This window comes from Nerophis ophidion, linkage group LG04, assembly GCF_033978795.1.
Source record: "Nerophis ophidion isolate RoL-2023_Sa linkage group LG04, RoL_Noph_v1.0, whole genome shotgun sequence".
In the NCBI taxonomy this organism is placed as follows: Eukaryota; Metazoa; Chordata; class Actinopteri; order Syngnathiformes; family Syngnathidae; genus Nerophis; species Nerophis ophidion.
The window spans coordinates 83,925,374-83,952,396 of NC_084614.1; the positions used below are offsets into that span (position 1 = coordinate 83,925,374).

At 41.7% G+C, this 27,023-nt stretch overlaps 1 protein-coding gene across 2 annotated transcripts; it reads right to left on the reverse strand.

The window, feature by feature from the left end:
- Positions 1–1,185: 1,185 nt before the first annotated feature.
- LOC133552084 (uncharacterized) lies at positions 1,186–25,727 on the reverse strand. 2 transcript variants are annotated; one of them, XM_061899400.1, is made up of 6 exons: positions 24,945–25,727; positions 20,602–20,912; positions 20,262–20,539; positions 20,101–20,196; positions 7,034–7,073; positions 2,043–2,188 (listed from the first exon to the last, which is right to left on the reverse strand). In XM_061899400.1, the coding sequence occupies exons 2-5, from the start codon at positions 20,905–20,907 to the stop codon at positions 7,043–7,045; spliced, it is 711 nt and encodes a 236-aa protein (XP_061755384.1). In that variant the 5' UTR covers positions 20,908–20,912; positions 24,945–25,727; the 3' UTR covers positions 2,043–2,188; positions 7,034–7,042. The 2 variants fall into 2 exon arrangements, with proteins under 2 accessions (XP_061755383.1, XP_061755384.1); XM_061899399.1 differs by lacking the exon at positions 7,034–7,073 and having other exon boundaries at positions 1,186–2,188; positions 24,945–25,715.
- Positions 25,728–27,023: the final 1,296 nt, after the last annotated feature.

Sequence of the window (27,023 nt, forward strand, 5' to 3'; positions counted from 1 at the left end):
CGTAGCAGAAACTCCGTCGTCAAACATGGCACATCTTGGAAGAGACGATGCCGTCGCGCATGCGTGGACCGACCGCAGTTGATCCTTACAGCGTTTATTTATACATGCCTACTAGTTATGGATAAATGATCAAAACACAGTCGATACACTTTAAAAATCAGGTTTATTTCACATTTCCCCTTTTTTTGTCAAACAAAGGGTGGTTAATGGATGTATACATAGCATATAACTCACTAAATAGTTGTCATATATTCAGAAACACAATACTGTACATATCTTCCACAATAAAAAAGTTTTCTGGTGCTAAAACCAAGTTTTAAACTCAACTCACAGTCACTTTGATGAGCCGGATTTGGATGAATAAATCTGGTTTCACGTTGCATGAGAACATAAATCACCCAAACAGTCACATTTTAGGTTCCCACATCAGCCTCAGATAAATGCAGGACTTAGAAAAATTATATATATATAAAAAAAAGGCACATTTATATAGTAAACACAGGATAGACAAGTAAAAAACATATTATTGCATACACAGAGGAATATACATCCCTGTAAATGTTAGTGTTAAACAGTTTTGGTGCGGATCCCAGAGACAAAATAAAAAAATTAGTTGTTAGCTGGATTAATGTGTAGATCGGGGATGTCCAAACTTTTTGAATAGGGGGAGTTCTAGGCTGAAAAACTTGGGTGTATATATATATATATATATATACATACACATATATATACATACATATATATACATACACACACATATATATACATATATAGATATACATACATACATACATATACACACACATTTACACACAGTATATATATACATATATATGTATATATACACATATGTATATATATATATACAAACATACATATACACACACACACATATATCCATACATATATAGATACATATATATATATGCATATATACACACATACATACACACACAAATACATACACACATATATATATATATATACATACATACATAGAAACATATATATACATACATATGTACATGTATGTATATATACATACATATGTGTATGTATATATATGTACATACATACGTGTATATATGTATATCTATACATACATATATATATACACATTCATACATACATATACAAACAAACATATACATGTATGTGTGTGTGTGTATATATATATATACACACACACACACATATACATATATACATACATATACACATTAATACATAAATAAATACACATACATATATATAAATACACACGTGTCCATATTATATTAAAACAACGGATATGTAAATAATATCATTGGGTATTAAATGTATGTGAATGTTCGACTTCCAACTTGTTTATTACCGTGACAACCTCCTTAAAGTTTTGTAATCAATCACAAATACCAAGCAACTAAAATGCTCCAAACAAGGAAAAGCATGGAGTATATTTGTATTTTTCCCATCATGCTTTGTAATGGATTTAAATCGGTGCAAATTAGATTTTTTTTTTCTCCCAATGGTGCGCGGACGTTTTATCTACAATATCCACAAAGTTCAGTGAGCAGGTTGTGTTACGTGTGTTGACATTTTAATGATAGTCGGATATTTATTTGTTGCACCATGACTAGGGAAGGTTGTTTGCATTAGGTCATATAAGTGAATGCTGTGCATCCTGCGCATAATTCAAGGTCATTAACCTGAATTGTCCACTAAAAGGCTACACATTATCATCAAAATTTTCAGACTAAGATAATAAGTTCAACCTCCCTGTGGGTAGAATTGTTTAGTAGACTCATAGCGTCTCGCGGGCCGTAGTTTGGACACCCCCTGGTGTAGAGAAACGTTGAGTACATTTGGTTGTAGCAGCCAGGACAATAACAAAACATGTAGACCTTTTGCTAGCTACACTGAGGAGAGTAAACCACGATAACATACAGAAAAACAAAAGCTGCTACCATGTAACATGTAACGAGGTCCCAGTTTTTTGTTTTTACATCTAAACAAGGCAAGGTCTTCATTTGGCTAAATAAGAACGTTAGGCTACAAACACGCTCATTTGCGTACGGCGCTCACGGTCACGTCGGCCCACCCGCCGAGGCGTTGGGAGACTCGGCGGCTCAGATTGGAGCGGCTGAGTTTCCCGCACGGGTCCAACTTCCTCATCACCGCGCTGCCGCACTCCTGCCGTGTTTCGGTCCTGCGGGGGACAACACGGGGTTAGTAGCTACTGCGCCCGGGACCACCTGTAAGCGTGCGGCGGCGTCCTGGTAACGCCACACGGCAAACCCGACCAAAAGGAAATGAATACAAAATGGTCATGTTACTTCAAAACGACACGGAAGGGTTAAGACTAGGGATGCACCGATTAATCGGTGACCGAATATATTCGTCCGAATATGGCGAAAAAAGCCACATTCGGCCTTCGGTGGAATGAGTTAAGAACAAGGCCGAATAGTGGCGTGTGACGCAATTTTTTGACGCGGTGGCGTTGGGTTATGTTGTGTACCTGTATAAGTGTATGAGGTTACATGCACACACTTATTGAGATTTACTTGAGCCTTCTGTTTACATTATTAGCATATCTACTGTGGCTAAGCAGACTTTTGCCAAAAGGACAATAATTCATTTGTTGTGGGTTTATCCACTTTAATGCACTTTATTTTTTTTTGGAATGCATGTTTTGTTTGAAGGCCTAATATAAATGAAAAACTTTGTGCTTTTTTTGAAAAGCAAAGGCTACTGGAATATTAAAAACATGTCAAAATTCAATAAAAAAATACTTTATTTGAAAAACATGTCTAAATATTTATTCTAGGCTATTTATGCAATATTAAAAAAATTGTGAAAAACTGCATTCATTATTCGGCCAAGCATTTAAATTTTATTCGGCTTTGGCCACAAATTTTCATTTCGGTGCATCCCTGGTTAAGATCAGATCTGGGCAAAGTACGGCCGCTAAGATTTAGTGTTTTCTCAACCATAGGGATCGGACAAAAAAAAAAAAAAAAAAGTTTTTCAGCTGTGGCTACTCGGTTGTAATACACTTTTCCACCACTTGTGGCAGTAATGACAGTATGAAACAGGGGTGGTTGTAATATACTTTTCCACCACTTGTGGCAGTAGATTAGATTAGATAGTACTTTATTCATTCCGTCAGGAGAGTTCCTTCAGGAAAATTACAATTTTCAGCACAATCCCATTCAAGATCAGACAAACACTACAGGGAGACAGAACAGGATCGCTGACGGGTCTGCCGGCTTCCAGCGCCCCTTACAAAAAAGGTGAGATACAGGTAAACAAGGGGGCGGGGGAAAAAATAGAAGATTAAAATGAAATTTAAAAAAATCGGTCTTAGCCTGGGCCTTGGAGAGGGGGTGCAGACTGAGGCCAAGGGAAAAAAAAAAAAATGACAATATGAAACAGGGGTGGTTGTAATATACTTTTCCACCACTTGTGGCAGTAATGACAGTATGAAACAGGGTGGTTGTAATACACTTTTCCACCACTTGTGGCAGTAATGACAATATGAAACAGGGGTGGTTGTAATACACTTTTCCACCACTTGTGGCAGTAATGACAATATGAAACAGGGGTGGTTGTAATACACTTTTCCACCACTTGTGGCAGTAATGACAGTATGAAACAGGGGTGGTTGTAATACACTTTTCCACCACTTGTGGCAGTAATGACAGTATGAAACAGGGGTGGTTGTAATACACTTTTCCACCACTTGTGGCAGTAATGACAGTATGAAACAGGGGTGGTTGTAATATACTTTTCCACCACTTGTGGCAGTAATGACAATATAAAACAGGGGTGGTTGTAATACACTTTTCCACCACTTGTGGCAGTAATGACAGTATGAAACAAGGGTGGTTGTAATACACTTTTCCACCACTTGTGGCAGTAATGACAGTATGAAACAGGGATGGATGTAATACACTTTTCCACCACTTGTGGCAGTAATGACAGTATGAAACAGGGGTGGTTGTAATATACTTTTCCACCACTTGTGGCAGTAATGACAGTATGAAACAGGGGTGGTTGTAATACACTTTTCCACCACTTGTGGCAGTAATGACAATATGAAACAGGGGTGGTTGTAATACACTTTTCCACCACTTGTGGCAGTAATGACAGTATGAAACAGGGGTGGTTGTAATACACTTTTCCACCACTTGTGGCAGTAATGACAGTGTGAAACAGGGGTGGTTGTAATATACTTTTCCACCACTTGTGGCAGTAATGACAATATGAAACAGGGGTGGTTGTAATACACTTTTCCACCACTTGTGGCAGTAATGACAGTATGAAACAGGGGTGGTTGTAATACACTTTTCCACCACTTGTGGCAGTAATGACAGTATGAAACAGGGGTGGTTGTAATACACTTTTCCACCACTTGTGGCAGTAATGACAGTATGAAACAGGGGTGGTTGTAATACACTTTTCCACCACTTGTGGCAGTAATGACAGTATGAAACAGGGGTGGTTGTAATACACTTTTCCACCACTTGTGGCAGTAATGACAGTATGAAACAGGGGTGGTTGTAATACACTTTTCCACCACTTGTGGCAGTAATGACAATACCAAACAGAAGTTTCTCCAGTGCAAACATTACGACTAAAGTGGTAAAGCTGGATTTTCCTTTACACTTAAATTTAATCGGCCTTTTTTTCTTCTTCAGGAAACATATGTATTGTTATTTTTAATTATGAATTTCATTAGAATGTTTTTGTATTAGTAACTGTATGTACGTTTGTTTTTACCTAAGCAGGCACAATGCATTGATGCCAGGTCGATCATACATAGACGTCCTTTAAAACGGACTTTGAAACATAGTGGATCTAACATAATAGTGAGAGTCCAGTCCATAGTGGATCTAACATAATAGTGAGTCCAGTCCATAGTGGATCTAACATAATAGTGAGTCCAGTCCATAGTGGATCTAACATAATAGTGAGTCCAGTCCATAGTGGATCTAACATAATAGTGAGAGTCCAGTCCATAGTGGATCTAACATAATAGTGTGAGAGTCCAGTCCATAGTGGATCTAACATAATAGTGAGAGTCCAGTCCATAGTGGATCTAACGTAATAGTGAGAGTCCAGTCCATAGTGGATCCGACATAATAGTGAGAGTCCAGTCCGTAGTGGATCTAACATAATATTGAGAGTTTAGTCCATAGTGGATCCAACATAATAGTGAGAGTCCAGTCCATAGTGGATCTAACGTAATAGTGAGAGTCCAGTCCATAGTGGATCCGACATAATAGTGAGAGTCCAGTCCGTAGTGGATCTAACATAATATTGAGAGTTTAGTCCATAGTGGATCTGACATAATAGCGTGAGAGTCCAGTCCATAGTGGATCTAACAAAATATTGTGAGAGTCCAGTCCACAGTGGATATAACATAATAGTGTGAGAGTCCAGTCCATAGTGGATCTAACATAATAGTGAGAGTCCAGTCCATAGTGGATCTAACATAACAGTGAGAGTCCAGTCCATAGTGGATCTAACATAATAAGGAGAGTCCAGTCCATAGTGGATCTAACATAATAGTGAGAGTCCAGTCCATAGTGGATCTAACATAACAGTGAGAGACCAGTCCATAGTGGATCTAACATAATATTGTGAGAGTCCAGTCCATAGTGGATCTAACATAATAGTGAGAGTCCAGTCCATAGTGGATCTAACATAATAGTGAGAGTCCAGTCCATAGTGGATCTAACATAATAGTGAGAGTCCAGTCCATAGTGGATCTAACATAATAGTGTGAGTCCAGTCCATAGTGGATCTAACATAATAAGGAGAGTCCAGTCCATAGTGGATCTAACATAATAGTGAGAGTCCAGTCCATAGTGGATCTAACATAATAGTGAGAGTCCAGTCCATAGTGGATCTAACACAATAGTGAGAGTCCAGTCCATAGTGGATCTAACATAATAGTGAGAGTCCAGTCCATAGTGGATCTAACATAATAGTGAGAGTCCAGTCCATAGTGGATCTAACATAATAGTGAGAGTCCAGTCCATAGTGGATCTAACATAATATTGTCAGAGTCCAGTCCATAGTGGACCTAACATAATATTGTGAGAGTCCAGTCCATAGTGGATCTAACATAATAGTGAGAGTCCAGTCCATAGTGGATCTAACATAATAGTGAGAGTCCAGTCCATAGTGGATCTAACATAATAGTGAGAGTCCAGTTCATAGTGGATCTAACATAATAGTGTGAGAGTCCAGTCCGTAGTGGATCTAACATAATAGTGTGAGTCCATTCCATAGTGGATCTAACATAATAATGAGAGTCCAGTCCATAGTGGCTTTAACATAATAGTGAGAGTCCAGTCCATAGTGGATCTGACATAATAGTGAGAGTCCAGTCCATAGTGGATCTAACATAATAGTGAGAGTCCAGTCCATAGTGGATCTAACATAATACAGAGAGTCCAGTCCATAGTGGATCTAACATAATAGTGAGAGTCCAGTCCATTCCAAAGATTGTGTATTAGATGTGAGAGGTAACACTCCTGTTTATTATTGTTGGCTAAACTACGTCTTATGTCCATCAGATGCAATCTTGCAAAATGTTGACATTTATTCATAGTATTATTTCATTTCTTCCATACTACTTTATGTACAATGCTTTCATATGCATGTTCATCTTCCTACTTAAGGTACATATATACATTTTTTGAATATGCTCTTTGTGTTTTTTAAAAAATAAAACTTGGTTAAAAGATTTCATTATAAGTAGTTTTTGAAAGTTTTCAGCACATTTACAATTACCGTGATAATGATGATATAACCGTGATCATTTTGGTCACAATAACCGTGATAAGAAATGTTCATACCGTGACTAATTATGCCAATTAAATTAAGTCGTATTTTTCTCCGCCACAAGTAGCTTGCTGTTCTGACCGACGATTAAAAGTGAAGCCAAGCAAGTGCAGTGACAGGAAGAGAGACGGGTGTTGTTGACATGCATCTCAGTCGCATGCACAACTTTTAGTAAGGTGGTTAGTCCGTCCGTATTTACCTTCTCCCGCTACTCCGTTATCTGGGAATAGTGGAAGTTCCTGTTGTAGGAGGAAAGCAGACCTTGAAATGAGACACTTTTAGGCTATGTCTACGCTAAGTTTTTCAACCACTAGTGTGCCGTGAGATACAGTTTGCAAAAAATATTTTTTGCAAACCAGTACTAATAGTCTGCAAATGATGCGTTGTTGTTGAGTGTCGGTTCTGTCTGGAACCCGGCAGAGTAACCGTGTCATACTCTTCCATATCAGTAGGTGGCAGCCGGTAGCTAATTGCTTTGTAGATGTCGGAAACAGCGGGAGGCAGTGTGCAGGTAAAAAGGTGTCTCATGCTTTAACCAAAAGGTGAGTCCTCCTAGGAAAAGGCATTGGCGCTTAGGGGAGGCTATGCAGAACGAAACCAAACTGAAGTGGCTACAAAGTAAACAAAAACAGAATGCTGGACGACAGCAAAGACTTACTGTGGAGCAGAGACGGCGCCCACAGTGTACATCCGAACATCAACAATGTCCCCACAAAGAAGGATAAAAACCACTGTTCTTTATCACATTGTTTAGTAAAGATTTGATGAATTTATGATGTCTCCGGTGTGATCCATTACAATAGGGCCCCCCATTACAGGTGTATTTGTATCGAACCGTTTCGGTACGGGGGTTTCGGTTCGGCACGCGGGCCTACCTAACAAGTTCGGAAGCAGAAGTCTTCACAAGCTGCTCTGCTTTCTGCCTCATTGTCCCGCCCACACAACCATCTGATTGGTTACATACAAAGCCAATCAGCAGTGCGTATTCAGACTTCAGAGCGACGTAGTCAATGCTTTAGCGTCGAGCAGATATTTGTCTAGCAGGGGAGGAGTGGACTCTCCCCAAATTATACTAAACACTTGCCAGTCACAACTATTACAAACATCACTATGAGCCCGTTGACCTTCTAGAAACTTAAACAGCAGCTCAGCTCGCTCACAGTATAGGCTTGAGATGAAGGCTAATTAGCTTTTAGCGTAACGTTAGCTCATTTTTCTGTGTGTGCGTGCATGTTTTAGGGTCTGTCCGTCTGTTATTTCATTGATGAATAGTCAATGAATAGTCTCTCCTATTGCAATTGTACTATTTTTCAGCTATAGTTACATGAATCATTAGTAATGTAGCAGCCTAGTTTTGAATAGCAGGGTCCCTGCTATCACATGTTGATAAAAATACAACATCTACATAGTCACCGATTCTGTTCATAACTTTTATAGACAGAATTTCTAGGCGCAGTCAAGGCGTTGAGGGGTTCCGGTTTGGTGACCGCAGGATTAGGTCTCTGCTTTTTGCAGATGATGTGGTCCTGATGGCTTCATCTGACCGGGATCTTCAGCTCTCACTGGATCGGTTTGTAGCAGAGTGTGAAGCGACCGGAATGAGAATCAGCACCTCCAAGTCCGAGTCCATGGTTCTCGCCCGGAAAAGGGTGGAATGCCATCTCCGGGTTGGGGAGGAGACCCTGCCCCAAGTGGAGGAGTTCAAGTACCTCGGAGTCTTGTTCACGAGTGAGGGAAGAGTGGATCGACAGGCGGATCGGTGCGGCGTCTTCAGTAATGCGGACGTTGTATCGATCCGTTGTGGTGAAGAAGGAGCTGAGCCGGAAGGCAAAGCTCTCAATTTACCGGTCGATCTACATTCCCATCCTCACCTATGGTCATGAGCTTTGGGTCATGACCGAAAGGATAAGATCACGGGTACAAGCGGCCCAAATGAGTTTGGGTCTCTCCCTTAGAGATAGGGTGAGAAGCTCTGCCATCCGGGAGGAACTCAAAGTAAAGCCGCTGCTCCTCCACATGGAGAGGAGCCAGATGAGGTGGTTCGGGCATCTGGTCAGGATGCAACCCGAACGCCTCCCTAGGGAGGTGTTTAGGGCACGTCCAACAGGTAGGAAGACCCAGGACACGTTGGGAAGACTATGTCTCCCGGCTGGCCTGGGAACGCCTCGGGTTCCCCCGGGAAGAGCTGGACGAAGTGGCTGGGGAGAGGGAAGTCTGGGTTTCCCTGCTTGGGCTGTTGCACCCGCGACCCGACCTCGGATAAGCGGAAGAAGATGGATGGATGGATGATCTACATCAGGGGTGCCCACACTTTTTCTGCAGGCCAGCTACTTTTCAATTGACCAACTCGAGGGGATCTACCTCATTTATATATATCATTTATATTTATTTATTTATGAAAGAGACATTTTTGTAGACAAGTTAAATGTGTTTAATGATAATACAAGCATGTGTAACACATATAGATGTCTTTCTTTCACAAAGACCAGAATATAAGTTGGTGTATTACCTGATTCTGATGACTTGCATTGATTGGAATCAGACAGTAATGATGATAACGCCCACATTTTCAAATGGAGGAGAAAAAAAGTTGTCCTTTCTGTACAATACCACATGAAAGTGGTTGGTTTTCGGCATCTAATTCATCCAGCTTCCATACACTTTACAAGAAAAACATTGGCGGCAAATTCCGTAGCTTGCTTGATTGACATTCACGGCACCCGAGGGTCTTGTGAGATGACGCTGGCTGCTGCCAGTTCATTATTATGAAAAAATGACAGAGAGGAAGGCGAGAAACACTTTTTATTTCAACAGACTCTCGCGCCGTCCCTTCCGTCAAAACTCTAAAGGCCGACCGCACATTTCATATCTTCACAATAAAAGCCCTGCTTCACGCTGCCTGCGCTAACAAAATAAGAGTCTCAGAAAACTGGCGTGCACAAGTGATGTGCACGCCAGTTTTCCGAGACTCTGTATTAGCGCAGGCAGCATGAAGCAGGGCTTTTATTGTGAAGATAGGAAATGTGCAGTCGGCCTTTAGAGTTTTGACGGAAGGTACGGCGCGAGAGTCTGTTGAAATAAAAAGTGTTTCTGGCTTTCCTCTCGGTCATATTTTCATAATAATGATCTTGCAGCAGCCAGCGTCATCTCACAAGACCCTCCGGTACCGTGAATGTCATTTAAGTGACGTCTTGGTGAAGATTGATGATCACTGGCTGGAGATGGACTGACACACCCCCCGCGGTCGACTGGTAGCTCGCGATCGACGTAATGGGCACCCCTGCTCTACATAATACAAGTCAACTACAGGCTTCCCAAATGCTGTAATAAACTAAGCATGATGAGTTGACTTTAAACAGTTTCAATGGAAACTGTTTAATTTTGCACTTTTTTATATGTAGAAGAAAGGTTTTTCATTTTATTTAATCAAAGCAACAACTTGAGGCAGTTTAATGTGGATTAACGTAGGCAGAATTATAATAGTGTTCCCAATATTAAAAGGATAAAGCCATTGTTTACACAGTTGGTAAATTAATAACCAAAAAATTTATATTTTGTTGACTTCTTACTGTAGCGAAAATGAACCGAACCGTGACCTCTAAACCGAGGTACGTACCGAACCGAAATTTTTGTGTACCGTTACGGATAAGGTTAGTTGTGATTTACACTGGATAACCTTCTCCGACTTAATATAAACGGGGCCTTAATGTCACCAAAGTTGAGGCCTTGCGTCTGATTCCAACGGCAGGAAACGACTCGAGAACATTCCGGCGCTCTCAAAACACATTCTTGGGCCCGACCCCCGCCTCGTCTCTCCACATGCTGTCTCCCCGTCGTTGCATTCTTATCCGCCGTTTGAAAGTGAGGCGGGAAGAATGTGCGGGGGAGGGGCGAGGGACGTCCCGGGGTTTGGGAGGAGCGGGCCGGACCAACGGCTCGACGGAACTCAGACACAGGCTTCATTCACAGTTGTATAGTACACGTCAAACACTGTTCACTCACGTCATACGCAAATACGGTATTAGCTTTCACTGTTATGCTGATGACACCCAACTCTACATGCCCCTAAAGCTGACAAACACGCCGGACTGTAGTCAGTTGGAAGCGTGTCTTAATGAAATTAAACAATGGATGTCCGCTAACTTTTTGCAACTTAATGCCAAAAAAACGAAAATGCTGATTATCGGTCCTGCTAGACACCGACCTCTATTTAATAATACAACTTTAACATTTGACAACCAAATAATAAAACAAGGTGACTCTGTAAAAAATCTGGGTATTATCTTCGACCCAACTCTCTCCTTTGAGTCACACATTAAAAGCGTTACTAAAACGGCCTTCTTTCATCTCCGTAATATCGCTAAAATAGAGGGGGGGGAGGTTGCCCACATCTGAGGTCCTCTCCAAGGTTTCTCATAGTCAGCATTGTCACTGGCGTCCCACTGGATGTGAATTCTCCCTGCCCACTGGGTGTGAGTTTTCCTTGCCCTTTTGTGGGTTCTTCCGAGGATGTTGTAGTCGTAATGATTTGTGCAGTCCTTTGAGACATTTGTGATTTGGGGCTATATAAATAAACATTGATTGATTGATTGATTGACATTAATCCCCAGAGATAAAACTTGGTCTGTTCTGTGGTCAAACTGTGCCTAATCAATTTTAAACTATGCTATTAAGTATCATTTGAACATTTTCAACTGTCATCTCAGTGTAATAAAACTATTAAACACATTTTTTGGGCAATCTTACTTCTTACACCATTGTAAAAAATAAACAAAAACATTAGGACCTTTTTTGACGTTACTATTTGTTTAAAGTGTTCTGTGCGCATTTTAAGGAAACCTTGGTTGAATAGAAAATGGTTAGACTTTAAAATGTTACGAAACAAATGTTAAAAGTCCTATTGAAAGCCACTACTAGCGACCACGCAGTCTGATAGTTTATATATCAATGATGAAATATTAACATTGCAACACATGCCAATACGGCCGCTTTAGTTTACTAAATTGCGATTTTAAATTTCCCACCAAGTGTCGTGTTGAAAACATCACGGTATGACGCGTGCGTTTGACGTCTCGGGTTGTAGCGGACATTATTTTCCAGCCCGATCCCAGCTATAAGTAGTCTGCTTTAATCGCATAATTCCACAGTATTCTGGACATCTGTGTTGCAGAATAATTTCCAATTTGTTCAATTAATAATGGAGACGTCAAAGAAGAACGACGTAGGTGGGAAGCTTTTAGCCTTTAGCCACACAAACACAGCCGGTGTTTCCTTGTTTACATTCCCGAAGTTGAAGCTTTACTATGGATCAGAGCGGTCAAGCGAACATGGATCCCGACCACATGTCAACCGGCAGTTTTCGGTGAGAAAATTGTGGTAATAAGTCAGCCCTTACAGGAGACATCAGCGGAACTTCCGTCCTGCTGCAGCTGTGTGACTTCCCTCAGAGACACTCGCGGACAACACACCCGTGGCCACACCCCTCTGACTTTCAGGTACTATTTATTCTCACTAAAACACCAGTAACACAATAAGCAGATAAGGGATTTTCCAGAATTAAATAAATAAATAAATGGGTTGTACTTGTATAGCGCTTTTCTACCTTCAAGTTACTCAAAGCGCTTTGACATTACTCCCACATTTACCCATTCACACACACATTCACACACTGATGGAGGGAGCTGCCATGCAAGGCGCCAACAAGCACCCATCAGGAGCAAGGGTGAAGTGTCTTGCTCAGGACACAACGGACGTGACGAGGTTGGTACTAGGTGGGATTTGAACCAGGGACCCTCGGGTTGCGCACAGCCACTCTCCCACTGCGCCACGCCAAATTATCCCTCGTAAATGTGTCTAATAACATCTGAATCGCTCCCACTGCAATCACCTTTTTTTTTTTCCCCCTCACTCTAAATTTCCTCATCCACCAAATCTTTCATCCTCGTTCAAATGAATGGGGAAATTGTCGATTTCTCCGTCCGAATCGCTCTTGCTGCTTGAGACCATGATTGTAAACAATGTTCAGATGTGAGGAGCTCCACAACCCGTGACGCCACGCGCACATCGTCTGCTACTTCCGGTACAGGCAAGGTTATTTTATTAGCGACCAAAAGTTGCAAACTTTATCGTGGATGTTCTCTACTAAATCCTTTCAGCAAAAATATGGCAATATCGCAGAATGATGAAGTATGACACATAGAATGGACCTGCTGTCCCCGTTTAAATAAGAACATCTCATTTCAGTAGGCCTTTCAGCATTTTTCTGTAGAATGTAGTAGTGGGGAGGAGGACACACACACACACACACACACACATACACACACAAAAATAAAAATAAAAAATAAAAAGCGGTCCAAATTTGAATTGCGATTTTTATTCTGAATCCATCCATTTCTACCGCTTATTCCCTTTTGGGGTCGCGGGGGGTGCTGGCGCCTATCTCAGCTACAATCGGGCAGAAGGCGGCATACACCCTGGACAAGTCACCATCTCATCGCAGGGCCATCACAGATAGACATCATTCACACTCACATCCATCTATCCATTTTCTACCGCTTATTCCCTTTCGGGGTCGCGGGGGGCGCTGGCACCTATCTCAGCTACAATCGGGCGGAAGGCGGGGTACACCCTGGACAAGTCGCCACCTCATCGCAGGGCCAACACAGATAGACAGACAACACTCACACACTAGGGCCAATTTAGTGTTGCCAATCAACCTATCCCCAGGTGCATGTCTTTGGAGGTGGGAGGGGCCTATCCCCAGGTGCATGTCTTTGGAAGTGGGAGGAAGCCGGAGTACCCGGAGGGAACCCACGCACTCACGGGGAGAACATGCAAACTCCACACAGAAAGATCCCGAGCCTGGATTTGAACCAAGGACTGCAGGAACTTTGTAATGTGAGTCAGACGCACTAACCCCTCTGCCACCGTGAAGCCCTTTTATTCTGAATCTAGTCATAAAATACAAATTCATGACTAGTAATTTTATTCTGAATCCAGTCATAAATGACAAATTCTGAAAAAACGAAAACATAAAATAATGACCCCAAAAGGGACAAGCGGTAGAAATTAGATGGATTGGATTGATGGTTATAAAACAAAAACATATACCCTATTTTTCGGATTATAAATCGCTCCGGCTTCACGGTGGCAGAGGGGTTAGTGCGTCTGCCTCACAATACGAAGGTCCCGAGTAGTCCTGGGTTCAATCCCGGGCTCGGGATGTTTCTGTGTGGAGTTTGCATGTTCTCCCCGTGACTGCGTGGGTTCCCTTCGGGTACTCCGGCTTCCTCCCACTTCCAAAGACATGCACCTGGGGATAAGTTGATTGGCAACACTAAATGATCCCTAGTGTGTGAATGTTGTCTGTCTATCTGTGTTGGCCCTGCGATGAGGTGGCGACTTGTCCAGGGTGTACCCCGCCTTCCGCCCGATTGTAGCTGAGATAGGCACCAGCGCCCCCCCACAACCCCAAAAGTGAATAAGCGGTACAAAATGGATGGATGGAAGTCGCACCGGCCAAAAATGCATAATAAAGAAGAAAAAAAAAACATATATAAGTCGCACTAGAGCAGAGGTCGGGAACCTTTTTGGCTAAGAGAGCCAAAAATTTTAAAATATATTTCCGTAAGAGCCATATAATATTTTTTTTAACACTGAACACAACTAAATGTGTGCATTTTTAAGTAAGACCAACACTTCTAGAGTATAATAGGTCTCTTATTCTTTGTAATAACATTGTTATTCGGAAGCTAACTGTGGAGGGGGCGTGGCCAGCGGGCCTGCAGCGACAGGTGCGTAGACGGCCCACCTGGGCCTTGTTATCTAATCACCTGTCGCTCTGTAATAAGCAGCAGCCAGGAGGAGAGATGAGGTTGGGGCTGGAAATACAATTGCTGGAAAACAACTGAGAGACTTATTGAAAAATAAAACAATATTGTAACCCTGAAACGGGCTCTCATGTCGGTGCTTGGGGGTCTGAAGAACCCCCAGGAGGGCAAGCCCCACACTAACCTTTGATAAATAAATAACTTCTTACCATTAACGCAACTTCTTGAACAGGTGCGGTAGAAAACGGATGGATGGATTATATTTTGAACATTATTTTTAACACTGTGATTACAAGTGGAATTATTCATTATTTATCGTTTTAAGCAATGCCAGCTCAGATTTATCCGAGAGCCAGATGCAGTCATCAAAAGAGCCACATCTGGCTCTAGAGCCATAGGTTCCCTACCCCTGACCTGGAGTATAAGTCGCATTTTTGGGGGAAATTTACTTGATAAAATCCAAGACCAAGAATAGACATTTGAAAGGCAATTTAAAATAAATAAAGAATAGTGAACAACAGACTGAATAAGTGTAAGTTATATGAGGCATAAATAAGCAACTGCTATGTTAACCTAACATATTATGCTAAGAGTCATTCAAATAACTATAACATATAGAACATGCTATACTTTTACCAAACAATCTCTCACTCCTAATCCATAAATCATTCAAATAACTATAACATATAAAATATGCTATAAATTTACCAAACTATCTCTCACTCCTAATCCATAAATCATTCAAATAACTATAACATATAAAACATGCTATAAGTTTACCAAACTATCTCTCACTCCTAATCCATAAATCATTCAAATAACTATAACATATAAAACATGCTATAAGTTTACCAAACTATCTCTCACTCCTAATCCATAAATCATTCAAATAACTATAACATATAAAACATGCTATAAGTTTACCAAACTATCTCTCACTCCTAATCCATAAATCATTCAAATAACTATAACATATAAAACATGCTATAAGTTTACCAAACTATCTCTCACTCCTAATCCATAAATCATTCAAATAACTATAACATATAAAACATGCTATAAGTTTACCAAACTATCTCTCACTCCTAATCCATAAATCATTCAAATAACTATAACATATAGAACATGCTATAAGTTTACCAAACTATCTCTCACTCCTAATCCATAAATCATTCAAATAACTATAACATATAGAACATGCTATACTTTTACCAAACTATCTCTCACTCCTAATCCATAAATCATTCAAATAACTATAACATATAGAACATGCTATAAGTTTACCAAACTATCTCTCACTCCTAATCCATAAACCATTCAAATAACTATAACATATAAAACATGCTATACTTTTACCAAACTATCTCTCACTCCTAATCCATAAATCATTCAAATAACTATAACATATAGAACATGCTATAAGTTTACCAAACTATCTCTCACTCCTAATCCATAAATCATTCAAATAACTATAACATATAAAACATGCTATAAGTTTACCAAACTATCTCTCACTCCTAATCCATAAATCATTCAAATAACTATAACATATAGAACATGCTATACTTTTACCAAACTATCTCTCACTCCTAATCCATAAATCATTCAAATAACTATAACATATAAAACATGCTATAAATTTACCAAACTATCTCTCACTCCTAATCCATAAATCATTCAAATAACTATAACATATAAAACATGCTATAAGTTTACCAAACTATCTCTCACTCCTAATCCATAAATCATTCAAATAACTATAACATATAAAACATGCTATAAGTTTACCAAACTATCTCTCACTCCTAATCCATAAATCCCATGAAATCTTCTTCCTCGATGTCGCTTCTAAACAACTCTGCCGCTTCCTCTTGTCCTTTTCTGCTGCATATTTCACTACGTCCAGCTTGTAATCTGCAATAAATTATTTCCTTTTCAACGCCATTTTTGTTCAGCCCTTCTCAGTTTTTATAAGTTACCGCCAACGTTGAAATGACCAATTTTAATAGCTGCGGCAGTAGCATATAGCAGTTAGCATTCCATGACATTTTCTTCGTCTCTTCCGCAAATTCGATAAATAATATTATTTGATATTTTACGGTAATGTGTTAATAATTTCACACATAAGTCGCTCCGGAGTATAAATCGCACCCCCAGCCAAACTATGAAAAAAAACTGATTTATAGTCCGAAAAATACGGTATTATTATTGAGTGTTTCTTCTGATTAGACTACTTTGTTGACATTTTTCCTTTCTGCCTTGATAGCTGAGGGATTATAATCAGAAGAAGTTACATTTTCACACTTTGCACTATTTTATAACACTTTATGAAGCATTTCATAATTATTCCTTATTTTTAAACATTTTATGAAGTGTTTATTCTGATTCAACCCCTTTGTCTCCTCTACCTCAAAGAACTACTCACCCCCAAATCCTGCACTCCAAACCGGCGAACCTCCTCCAACCTCCAAGGACAAAGCTACGAACTATGGGAGACCGGGCTTTCTGCTCCGCCGCTCCCAGTCTGTGGAACGCTCTCCCTGACCACCTGAGGGCACCACAGACTGTGGATGCTTTTAAAAAAGGCTTAAAAACCCTTATTTTTTAAAAAGCCTATTTATAGATATATGCATACTAGGGTAGGCGTGGCGCAGTGGGAGAATGGCCGTGCGCAACCCGAGGGTCCCTGGTTCAAATCCCACCTAGTACCAACCTCGTCACGTCCGTTGTGTCCTGAGCAAAACACTTCACCCTTGCTCCTGATGGGTGCTGGTTGGCGCCTTGCATGGCAGCTCCCCCCATCAGTGTGTGAGAATGGGTAAATGTGGAAGTAGTGTCAAAGCGCTTTGAGTACCTTGAAGGTAAAAAAGCGCTATAGAAGTACAACCCATTCATCATTTTATTTATTTAGTTCTAGATATTAGGCCGTTCTAGTTTTTATTTTGATTATATTTCCATTATTTTTTTTAAAACACTGTAGCACTTTGAGGTTTTTTGTTTAAAGGGGAACATTATCACCAAACCTATGCAAGCGTCAATATATACCTTGATGTTGCAGAAAAAAGACCATGTATTTTTTTAACCGATTTCCGAACTCTAAATGGGTGAATTTTGGCAAATTAAACGCCTTTCTGTTTATCGGTCTTTTAGCGATGACGTCAGAACGTGACGTCACCGAGGTAACGTATTCACTTTCACATTACAAACACCGGGTCTCAGCTGTTATTTTCTGTTTTTTCGACTATTTTTTGGAACCTTGGAGACATCATGCCTGGTGGGTGTGTTGTCGGAGGGTGTAACAACACTAACAGGGAGGATTCAAGTTGCACCACTGGCAAGAAATCTGCCGCCAGACCCCCATTGAATGTACCAGAGTGTCTTCACATTTGACCGGCGATGCTAAGACAGACATGGCACAGAGATGTATGGATAACCTGCAGATGCATTTGCAACAATAAAGTCAACGAAATCACAAAGGTGAGTTTTGTTGATGTTGTTGACTTATGTGCTAATCAGACATATTTGGTCGCGGCGTGACTGCCAGCTAATCGATGCTAACATGCTATGCTAATCGATGCTAACATGCTATTTACGCTAGCTGTATGTACATTTGAAACTAGACACCCACATTTAATGCGAAACAAACACTTACCAATCGACAGATTTAAGGTGCTCCAGTGTCACAAGATGCGAAAGTCCTGATCGTTTGATCCGCACATTTAACCGGCGATGCTAATAAGGCAGCCATTCTATGGGCCACTTCATTAGGTACACCCACGCTATGGCCGAATAGCATCAGTAGCTATTCGCCTCAATAGCTTCAATTTCTTATTCGCTATCTGCCTCCATACTCCGACCATCTGTTTCAATACATGCGTAATCTGTTGAATCGCTTAAACCGCTGAAATCCGAGTCTGAATCCGAGCTAATGTCGCTATGGTAACCGCCATGTTGTTTGTATTGGCAGCCCTGTATGACGTCACAGGGAAATGGATAGTGGTTTTGAAGATAGCGAAAATAAGGCACTTTAAAGCTTTATTCAGGGATATTCCAGGACCGGTAAAATTTTGAAAAAAACTTCAAAAAATACAACAAGCCACTGGGAACTGATTACATAGTCTTCCCAACGTGTCCTGGGTCTTCCCCGTGGCCTCCTACCGGTTGGACGTGCCCTAAACACCTCCCTAGGGAGGCGTTCGGGTGGCATCCTGACCAGAAGCCCGAACCACCTCATCTGGCTCCTCTCGATGTGAAGGAGCAGCGGCTTTACTTTGAGTTCCTCCCGGATGGCAGAGCTTCTCACCCTATCTCTAAGGGAGAGACCCAAACTCATTTGGGCCGCTTGTACCCGTGATCTTATACTTTCGGTCATGACCCAAAGCTCATGACCATAGGTGAGGATGGGAGCGTAGATCGACCGGTAAATTGAGAGCTTTGCCTTCCGGCTCAGCTCCTTCTTCACCACAACGGATCGGTACAACGTCCGCATTACTGAAGACGCCGCACCGATCCGCCTGTCGATCTCACGATCCACTCTTCCCTCACTCGTGAACAAGACTCCTAGGTACTTGAACTCCTCCACTTGGGGCAGGGTCTCCTCCCCAACCCGGAGATGGCATTCCACCCTTTTCCGGGCGAGAACCATGGACTCGGACTTGGAGGTGCTGATTCTCATTCCGGTCGCTTCACACTCGGCTACGAACCGATCCAGCGAGAGCTGAAGATCCCGGTCAGATGAAGCCATCAGGACCACATCGTCTGCAAAAAGCAGAGACCTAATCCTGCGGTCACCAAACCGGAACCCCTCAACGCCTTGACTGCGCCTAGAAATTCTGTCCATAAAAGTTATGAACAGAATGGGTGACAAAGGACAGCCTTGGCGGGAACTGGGAACTGATTTTTATTGTTTTTAACCCTTTTGAAATTGTGCTAATGTTCCCCTTTAATGTAAAGTGCTTTTTTTTACAAATAAAATCTATTATTATTAGTATTGCATTGCTTGTGTTGACATTTCCTTTCTGCCTTGATAGCTGAGAGATTCTAATCGGAGGAAGTTACATTTGAAATAAGATGTAATATAGTTTTCTCTTCTTCCTAGATCATTAAAAATATCAATATTATCGATATCGGCCGATACCAAAGACTTGTATGGTGATACAGTTGTCAGCCCTGTTGGCCAGTTTGCAGGATGAAGCAAAATCAAAGTCCATCCATCCATTTTCTACCGCTTATTCCCTTTCGGGGTCGCGGGGGGCGCTGGCGCCTATCTCAGCTACAATCGGGCGGAAGGCAGGGTACACCCTGGACAAGTCGCCACCTCATCGCAGGGCCAACACAGATAGAAAAATCAAAGTGATTTTTGTAAAGTGTCGGTCTGAGGTCTGGATTCTCCAGATCTAACTTCCGCGAACCCGACCATGAAAACAAGAGGCCTTACTTCTCGTCCCGCCCGATGAGGTCATCGAAGGCCCGGGAGAGATGCTTCAGCCTGCGGAGTCCGCTCGACACCGACTCCAGGTCTCGGTCGAACTTCCTGTCACAGCAGAGAGAAAACGTCGGACCAGAATTCGGCAAGTGTGAGCGACATGGCTGACTTACAGTCTCTGGTTCTGCGTGTTGGGGGACGCAAAGGGGCTACGCAGCGCCGCCATCCGAACCAACTGCCTCCTGCCTGCTCCGTGCTTGACCCCGCGCACGCCGGCCTCAGGAGTCCTCCTGCCTCTGGAGCCCGGGGTGCGGGCTGGTGTGGTCGCCGACTTGGGGGTGCGCCTCGGGGTCCGTCTGGGCGAGGACGTGTTCTCTTCCTCTTCGCAGATGCGACCCGGGGTAGCCACCAGACACTCCTCACGGGAGAACTCCCTGGTCCTCTGCAGCCTCTGGAGACGGACAGGACCACGTCATTCTTGCCGACTCAGCTGGACTATGAGGGCGTGTCTACCTGATACACTCCGGTGAAGGAGTTCCGAGCACTGCGACCGAGCTTCTGGACCGCGCTGGTCTTCGGCTGCTCCTTCGCCGGCCCCACGTTGGTCTCCGGGAGAGACCCGGCCTGGACGGCGCGCAGCGGGAGGCGCCTCCGCAGGGACATGCGCAGGGAATTAAGGGAGGACGAGGATCGCTGTTTGCGGAAGCGGTCGGGCGCCTCGGGAGAACTCTCCGCGCCGTCGGACTCGTCCAGGGACGTGTGCGCCCGCCAGACTCCGACCACGGCTCGGCCCACTCCGTCCATCACTGAGGATGCCATTCGGACTGACAGACAAGGTTAAATAAAAAAATTAGGGGTGGGCAAATTAGTGCGTTAATTATGAGTTAACTCATCAATCTATTAACGCCGACAATTATTTTATTGCACATTAGCGTATGTTGTTTACATGCTTTTATTTTGTTAACGCCTTTTCTTAACAAGATGGCGTCGAGGGGCTGTTGGTAAAGATCAATCAATCAATCAATCAATGTTTACTTATATAGCCCTAAATCACTAGTGTCTCAAAGGGCTGCACAAACCACCACGACATCCTCGGTAGGCCCACATAAGGGCAAGGAAAACTCACACCCAGTGGGACGTCGGTGACAATGATGACTATGAGAACCTTGGAGAGGAGGAAAGCAATGGATGTCGAGCGGATCTAACATGATCCTGTGAAAGTTCAATCCACAATGGATCCCACACAGTCGCGAGAGTCCAGTCCAAAGCGGATCCAACACAGCAGCGAGAGTCCCGTTCACAGCGGAGCCAGCAGGAAACCATCCCAAGCGTAGGCGGACCAGCAGCGCAGAGATGTCCCCAGCCGATACACAGGCGAGCAGTACATGGCCACCGGATCGGACCGGACCCCCTCCACACGGGAGAGTGGGACATAGAAGAAAAAGAAAAGAAACGGCAGATCAACTGGTCCAAAAAGGGAGTCTATTTAAAGGCTAGAGTATACAAATGAGTTTTAAGGTGAGACTTAAATGCTTCTACTGAGGTGGCATCGCGAACTGTTACCGGGAGGGCATTCCAGAGTACTGGAGCCCGAACGGAAAACGCTCTATAGCCCGCAGACTTTTTTTGGGCTTTGGGAATCACTAATAAGCCGGAGTCCTTTGAACGCAGATTTCTTGCCGGGACATATGGTACAATACAATCGGCCAGATAGGATGGAGCTAGACCGTGTAGTATTTTATACGTAAGTAGTAAAACCTTAAAGTCACATCTTAAGTGCACAGGAAGCCAGTGCAGGTGAGCCAGTATAGGTATATATGTATGTATATATGTATATGAAGGTATATACAGTATAGGTATATATGTATGTATATATGTATATAAAGGTATATACAGTACAGGCGTAATGTGATCAAACTTTCTTGTTCTTGTCAAAAGTCTAGCAGCCGCATTTTGTACCAACTGTAATCTTTTAATGCTAGACATGGGGAGACCCGAAAATAATACGTTACAGTAATCGAGATGCAACATTTGGCAAAAATAGCGGACAATTCTGCAAATGTCCTGGCTGGCTTACAGCGTGGTCACTCCGGGATCACTTACGACCGCCAGACAATTCTGGATGTGGACAGATCGGGCCGTTTTGGACTGAATGAGGCGTGCATGCTAGAGCGGCTAGCTAGCATGGGAATACTTTGCCGTCTACATCCAGCGGCCTGTGAAGCAGCGGAGTATATGTGTTGTCTGTCTATTTATGAATAATGCAGACCAGGAGTGTTGGCTGAGTTCTTAACGTTTGCTTTCAGAGCGTGCATATCACAACATACAAGATGCCGTCATGGCGACACAACCTATACATGCTCCTCACTCCTGTTGCATGCTGGGTAGGGTAGTTCTTTTATTTCCCTGGCTCATAACATCACAATATAGTACCATGTATATGATGCCTTCAGTTTATGAAAGCACCAATTCCCATCATATCAATTCCTAGATATGGTCATAATTATTTTAAGTGCACTACGCAGAATAAACACAACATTATTAATATTGCTACTACGGATAATTTGATCCAAAATTCCCTAAAACAGCCCACTACCTATAATATAGGTTTTTTTTTTAAATAAAAAAAATGTTTCTGCTGTTACCTCAGAAATTGCCTGTTCAGATGTTATGATTGTGGCTCAGAGATTTGTATGTAGATTATATTTATTTTCCATAACAAACAGGATAACTTAAATACCCTGGCAGTGGCAATAAGCTTAAATGTTTGTATTTACATTTTTGGAGTTGATTTTCATCAAATATGCTATTTAACTGCTACTGTTTAACAAGGACTGATTTAAATTGTGTTTGCACAACAAATGTTTTGGCGCTTTTGTTCATGTGGGAGAATATTCCAATAAAGGTGCACTACACACTACTTTTGGATTCATTATTGGGCTTTGTGTATACAATGCAGTTAATCGCGATTAATCGGAGAAATAGTGCGATTAACTTCGATTAAAATTTTTAATCGTTGCCCAGCCCTAAAAAAAATAAAAAAACACTTAAAATGGTGCAGAACTACAATTGATCAAATTTAATTAAAGGCCTACTGAAATGAGATGTTCTTATTTAAACGGGGATAGCAGGTCCATTCTATGTGTCATACTTCATCATTTCGCCATATTGCCATATTTTTGCTGAAAGGATTTAGTAGAAAACATCGACGATAAAGTTCGCAACTTTTGGTCGCTAATAAAAAAAAGCCTTGCCTGTACTGGAAGTAGCAGACGATGTGCGCGTGATGTCACGGGTTGTGGGGTTCCTCACATCTGAACATTGTTTACAATCATGGCCACCAGCAGCGAGAGCGATTCCGACCGAGAAAGTGACGATTTCCCCATTAATTTGAGCGAGGATGGAAGATTTTTGGATGAGGAAAGTGAGAGTGAAGGACTACAAGAAAAAAAAGACTATACAGTGGGAGCGTTTCAGATTTTCCATCCATCCATCCTTTTCTACCGCTTTTTCCCTTTTGTGGGGTTGCGGGGGGCGCTGGCGCCTATCTCAGCTACAATCGGGCGGAAGGCGGGGTACACCCTGGACAAGTCGCCACCTCATCGCAGGGCCAACACAGATAGACAGACAACATTCACACTCACATTCAAACACTAGGGCCAATTTTAGTGTTGCCAATCAACCTATCCCCAGGTGCATGTCTTTGGAAGTGGGAGGAAGCCGGAGTACCCGGAGGGAACCCACGCATTCATGGGGAGAACATGCAAACTCCACACAGAAAGATCCCGAGCCTGGATTTGAATGTTATTAGACAAATATACTAGGATAATTCTGGAAAATCCCTTATCGTGTTACTAGTGTTTTAGTTAGATTATGTGGTCGTACCTGAAGGTCGGCCCCGCACCTTTCTTCAGCACCAGTCGACGGGTGGTGCTGATGCCCATCTCTGCCCTTCGCCAGGGACCCTCTTCGAAACACGATCTTTTGAAATTATCGCTGCATAATACACATAATACACAATCCAACCGTGTTCGCTCGACCGCTCTGTTCCATAGTAAAGCTTCACCGTCATCTTTCGGGAATGTAAACAATGAAACACCGGCTGTGTTTGTGTTGCTAAAGGCGGCCGCAATACAATGCTTCCCACCTACAGCTTTCTTCTTTGACGTCTCCATTGTTCATTGAACACATTGCAAAAGATTCAGCAACACAGATGTCCATAATACTGTGGAATTAAGCGATGAAAAGAATCGACTTATAGATGTGAACGGTGCTGGAACAAAATGTCCTCTACAATGCGTGACGTCACGCGCACGCGTCATCATACCGCGACGTTTTAGCATGATATTTGGTAAACTAAACTGGCCGTATTGGCATGTGTTTCAATGTTAGTTTATATATCAATGATGAAATCCTATCTTACTGCGTAGTCAGTAGTAGTGGCTTTCAGTAAGCGTTTAATATTTATATACAACTGCAAATACGAGTCACGTGACATGGACAATGTTCATTATAAAAGATTAGTAATAGCAATTTGGACAACTACAGAAAACAAACGTTGACAAATGATACGTTCACAAAAAAAGGAAAACCAAGTATTGTCGTTAAAGATGATTTACTATTGTCATGTTATGCGCCTAAAACAACACTGTTGATCAGACTATCGCCTTTGGGCAGGAATAAAAACAACAATTCATACAAACAAAGGGTGGAGGTCGCGGGTGGAACAAGGGATATTCAAACTACTACGACCTTGAACGCACCATCAGCTTCTTGAAAGCTCGCTATCAGTTCGAGTTCTCTACGCCACACGATAGAAAGTATAATAATATAAAGTATAATAATAACAGACTTACCTAAAAAGAAGAGACACTTGTGTGAGACGAAGAAAGTCCTCTTTCGGTGTCAGCGCTGGTTTGAATTTGGCGGTGAATCTCAACAACGCCCTACGAGCTGACGCCCTTTGTGTGACGTCACGCCAGCGTTGCCATGTGGGAAACGACAAACTGTTTGTACCGGAATCACAAACCTCTCGTATTTTTTAGGTAAAATGTCGTACATTTCCAATTGGACGTCATTTTTGGTAGCGTAAAAAAAAAACTTAACTCGTGTATGTAACAGCTTACGAAGTAGTTTTATAAATAAGCCTTGTTGGAAAAAAGCTGTCCTCCCCATTTGGTTGTAAGGAGGCGCATAATCAGGCATTGTGAAATATGTGACCGGTTTGCTTACATTCATATATTGACGTGTCAAATTATTGTAGGATATCCTTTTTTAAAAAATTATTAATCGCAGTATTACAGTCATTTGTTACATTATCGTACCGAGACGAGTCTTTTCCTCCGTTTGGCAACGCCGCGTCAACTAGAAGCCCCGCCCCTCAACGAGCAAAACCTTTCACATTCTTCGGTACTAAAATGCGCTAAACTTTAAATACAATTTTAAAATGTGAATATACAATGTGAAATCTTACATTTCATCCTTTGTGTGTTGAGAAATAATTTAAAACATTTTTTTAGTCCTGTGTTTAATTACATTTACGAATAATTAGTTGTCATACGTCAGTTGACCTGCAGATGTCGCCAGAGTCTGCTTTATGGCGCGGTAAGGCTTTTGTTATTGTGGGACATTTTCAAGGTAATAATTAGACGAAAAAAATGTGTAATTATCCATCCATTTTCCTACCGCTTGTCCCTTTTGGGGTCACGGTATGCATGGTATGATATATACCTTAAACAAAAGATATTCATTTATCATTAGTAAATATAAGAAAGAAGAGCAAACATTGTTTTAGAAAAACAATGATATATAATATGTATATAAATACAATTTATGATTTCATAATTATACATATAGGTTATATTAAAATGTATATATTACCACTTTATATGGAATTCAAATAAATTGTGTATATATGATATATATATATATAAGTGTACAAATGTATATGTTTGATTTAAATGTTAAACTGTGTATATGAGACGTGTGCTACATATATGTTGCTTATATATTGTTTAAAAAAAAAAGTAATATAAGTGAAGCATGTTTTAGATTTTATATATTCTGAACCTTGTTCTTGTTGTGATGGAGTAGGTTTATATAAGCGTTGCTTCAACCTACACCCTTTCGGCTCAATCATTGCTCAAATGAGTGTTTTTGTTTTTTTTCTTTTTTTTGTTGTTGTTCTTTGTTTTATGTGAAGATTGCCGAAATTAAAAAAAAAAAAAAACATACCGTATTTCCTCGAATAGACGCGTTTCTGATGACGTCACATCCGTCCTACAATTCCCTTGTCCGCCATCTTGTCTGTCAAAACAAACACGTAACCAAGGACGCCTCCGTTGTTATTTTTGTGAGAATGGGTCACACACGTGTCGTTTGGGGCTGTTTAAACCGCGCCAAATTCAGGACAAAGAACAACAAAGTACTACGACATCCCTAAGGTCGGAGTAAAACAGGGAGAAGAAACCGAGCGACTGTCGACAGAAAGGTGCAACCTGTGGCTAGCTAGAATCAATGGAGTGGGATTGACCCCTGATCCAGCAAAACAACATTATAAAGTTTGCTCTGATCACTTTGTAACAGGTACTTTGAATTATGTTGCTCTCTGTATCGATGATAAAATGTGTTATCTGAGGTCCTCTCCAAGGTTTCTCATAGTCAGCATTGTCACTGGCGTCCCACTGGATGTGAATTCTCCCTGTGTGAGTTTTCCTTGCCCTTTTGTGGGTTCTTCCCAGGATGTTGTAGTCGTAATGATTTGTGCAGTCCTTTGAGACATTTGTGATTTGGGGCTATATAAATAAACATTGATTGATTTATCGCCAATATCCTTCAATTTCCTTAAATACCTGGCTTTGCAAACCCCGTCTAGCGTCTGTCTGTAGGGAACTTTTACGACTTCTTTCCAATTTCCCGAAGTGGACGTCATTGTT